This window comes from Hemibagrus wyckioides, linkage group LG16 (genome assembly GCF_019097595.1).
Source record: "Hemibagrus wyckioides isolate EC202008001 linkage group LG16, SWU_Hwy_1.0, whole genome shotgun sequence".
Classification (NCBI taxonomy): domain Eukaryota; kingdom Metazoa; phylum Chordata; class Actinopteri; order Siluriformes; family Bagridae; genus Hemibagrus; species Hemibagrus wyckioides.
The window spans coordinates 22545001-22547500 of record NC_080725.1 but is presented as its reverse complement, the minus strand read 5'-3'; the positions used below and the strand labels follow the sequence as shown (position 1 = coordinate 22547500).

General features: G+C 45.5%; 1 protein-coding gene across 1 annotated transcript in view; it reads left to right on the top strand.

The window, feature by feature from the left end:
- mrrf (mitochondrial ribosome recycling factor) overlaps positions 1-2500 on the top strand; it is a 22656-nt gene that overhangs the window by 6347 nt on the left and 13809 nt on the right. Inside the window, exons 2-3 of the mRNA XM_058412668.1 lie at positions 1-72; positions 354-506. The exon at positions 1-72 is cut by the window's left edge and continues 96 nt beyond it. Coding sequence (XP_058268651.1) covers positions 1-72; positions 354-506 — 225 coding nt within the window. The remainder of the gene's footprint in view (positions 73-353; positions 507-2500) is intronic.

The window sequence follows — 2500 nt, the reverse complement described above, 5'->3', positions numbered from 1 at the left end:
AACATCTCTGCCCCCATGTTGTCGTCTCCACGCCTGGCTACGCCCGCCATTACGCTACCAAGAAAAGTAAAGGTAAGTGTAGCGCCCGCATCGCTGGTCTCGCCGTACGGAGAGGTTCAAAGAGCTGTCTGTGAGGGTGAGCTCTGGGTTGAACCTTTGTTCCAGAGGCTCTTCAGTTCTAGTGCTTTGCTTAGGTTCAGTGAAGTGGCAACATGAGAGGACGTGGTCTTGCTTTCATATCTAATGGTACTGATGATCTACCAGCATGCAGGCGACTCCTTTCATTTTTCCATCAGAAATCTGTAGAATAGCTTTAAACCCTCTCCCCCATCTCCCCTCCTCCCTCTCTGAAGCGAAAGCCAAGAGCCAGACGGCTAAAGTGAGCATCAACGCCGCCCTGGTGGAGGAGATCATCAGCCTGGACGAGGTGAAGGAAGACATGGCTGCTGCGCTGACCACGCTGAAGGACGACTTCAGCCGCAACCTGAGCATCAGAACCTCACCAGGTCAGCATTGGTATCTCCTCACACACACACATACACATCTACTACAGGAGAACTGTATAGTTCCTGTAGTTCTTGGTCTGCAAGCTAGGAACCATGATGATGCAAGAAACATGATGATGCAAAATGTTCTGAGTGTAAAAACATTTTATTTGTCCACCAGTTAATTTTTTTCTGTAAAGTTTTCCACAACCTTTCCTAGCTTCCTGTCAAGGTTTCAGAATGAGTTCCTAGATTTTTAATCCTGTGTTCCTGACAAGGTTCCTCATCAGGTTTCTCAGTTCCTAAGAACAGTTCCTGATCAGGTTTCTGAGTTCCTCCAGATGCTTTCAAGGCTTTGGAAAAAGCTCCTAAATGGACTCCTGGGTCTTTGGAGAGCTTTCTGTGGTACTGACAAGGATGAGTCTCCAAAATGTTCCAATTGTTCCAAAAAGACTCCTGATTAGGTTCATAAAACCTTTCTGGATTCCTAAAAGATCTCTTAAAAGGAGCTCAATGGTTCGTAATTGGTCCTGGGTTTAAAAGTTTTCATTGTTTATGAGAAGGTTTCTGAACTGGGTTCTAGGTTCCTAAAATCCTAGGTTCCTCAGCCTCTGAGGAGGAACCCAGTTCCTGGGTTCCTGTGCAGGTTTCATGAGGTTTCTCAGTGTTGGAAAAAACGTTCCTGGGTTTTTGTTTTTTAAAAAAAAAAAAAAAAGCTTTCCAGAAGATTCCTGAAATCTTCTGTAATAGTTCATAAAGAACTTTCTAAAGTAATGAAGATGAAGAAGAAGGTGGTTCCTGAAATGAATAAACGTTTACACGCAGGTCAGCCGTGTGTGTGTGTGTGTGCGCGCGCCTGAATCAGGCTTTCTCCAGGGTTATCAGAGGCGTCTTTATATTAGAGCTGGAGGTTATGTCAGGCTAAAGCAGCATTGTTTCACCTCCTGCTCCCTGAGGGATTATTCCACAAGTCCACAAGAGTCCACTCACTTGACCATTCTGTTCAGGTCTATTGTTCCCCGAGGTGGGAACAGTCACTGTGTATGTGGTCATTCAGGGTCAAATCTGATCACCTCAGACCAGCAAGGTGAATGTTCTCTGACCTTTTGACCTTCTTGTTTATCGTCTCTCTCTCTCTCTCTTTGAGAAAGCGAGTCAGGAGGGTTTGGATCTGTCCGGCGTCTGTGCTGGAGGAGAAATCGGGCAATACATGACCTCATTTCTTTTAGAGGGACTGATGGTCATCTGGGGCTCATTACTGCATTACTGAGAGTGTTTTCATTGGTGGGGGAGGGGCGGAGAGTCACCTTAACTGTGGGAAGGACATGACGAGGCAACGGATTAATGCCATGACCCAGCGTCTGGTCACACTGCTCTCCAGACTCAACATGACACGCTAGTTATCCCCTCACCACACCTCCTGCCCTTCCAGCCGAAATGCACATTTAGAGGTTCAGCTGGAGCTCCGACGAGCTTCTGAACAGCGCTTCAATCCGACCCTGTAACGAAGCGCAGGGTTCCAGAAAAGGTTCCTGTAGGAACTTCCTGTTTTTCTGAATTTCTAGATTGCCAAAAAAGTTCCTGCGCTGGTTCTTTCATTCAGTCTTGAATTCCTACAAAGCTTCCTATGTTCCTCAGTGGGTTCCTGCGATCCTGAGAAAGCTTTCTGGGTTTCAAAAAGAGTTCCTGATAAGTTCCTTGGTACCTGAAAAAAGGTTCCTGAAATGAATAATTACCGATACAAAGGTCAGCCATGTCTCTGGTATCACTGAAATGCTTGAAACGGAGTTGAATTTGCATTAGGGCTGAGAGTTATGATGATAGAACATGGAGATCATGGAGATAAATTGATATAAACATCTCCATTTCTCCAGCTCAGTGATCACACACCTCTTCGAACGAGCTGTTACTGTAGAAATAACGAGTTACTGAAAATTAAACTCCCAATATGCCGTGTGTGTAGGATTAGCGAGATGTAGTGAGCGGAGATGGCATGAAGAACGTTTATCAGTGAA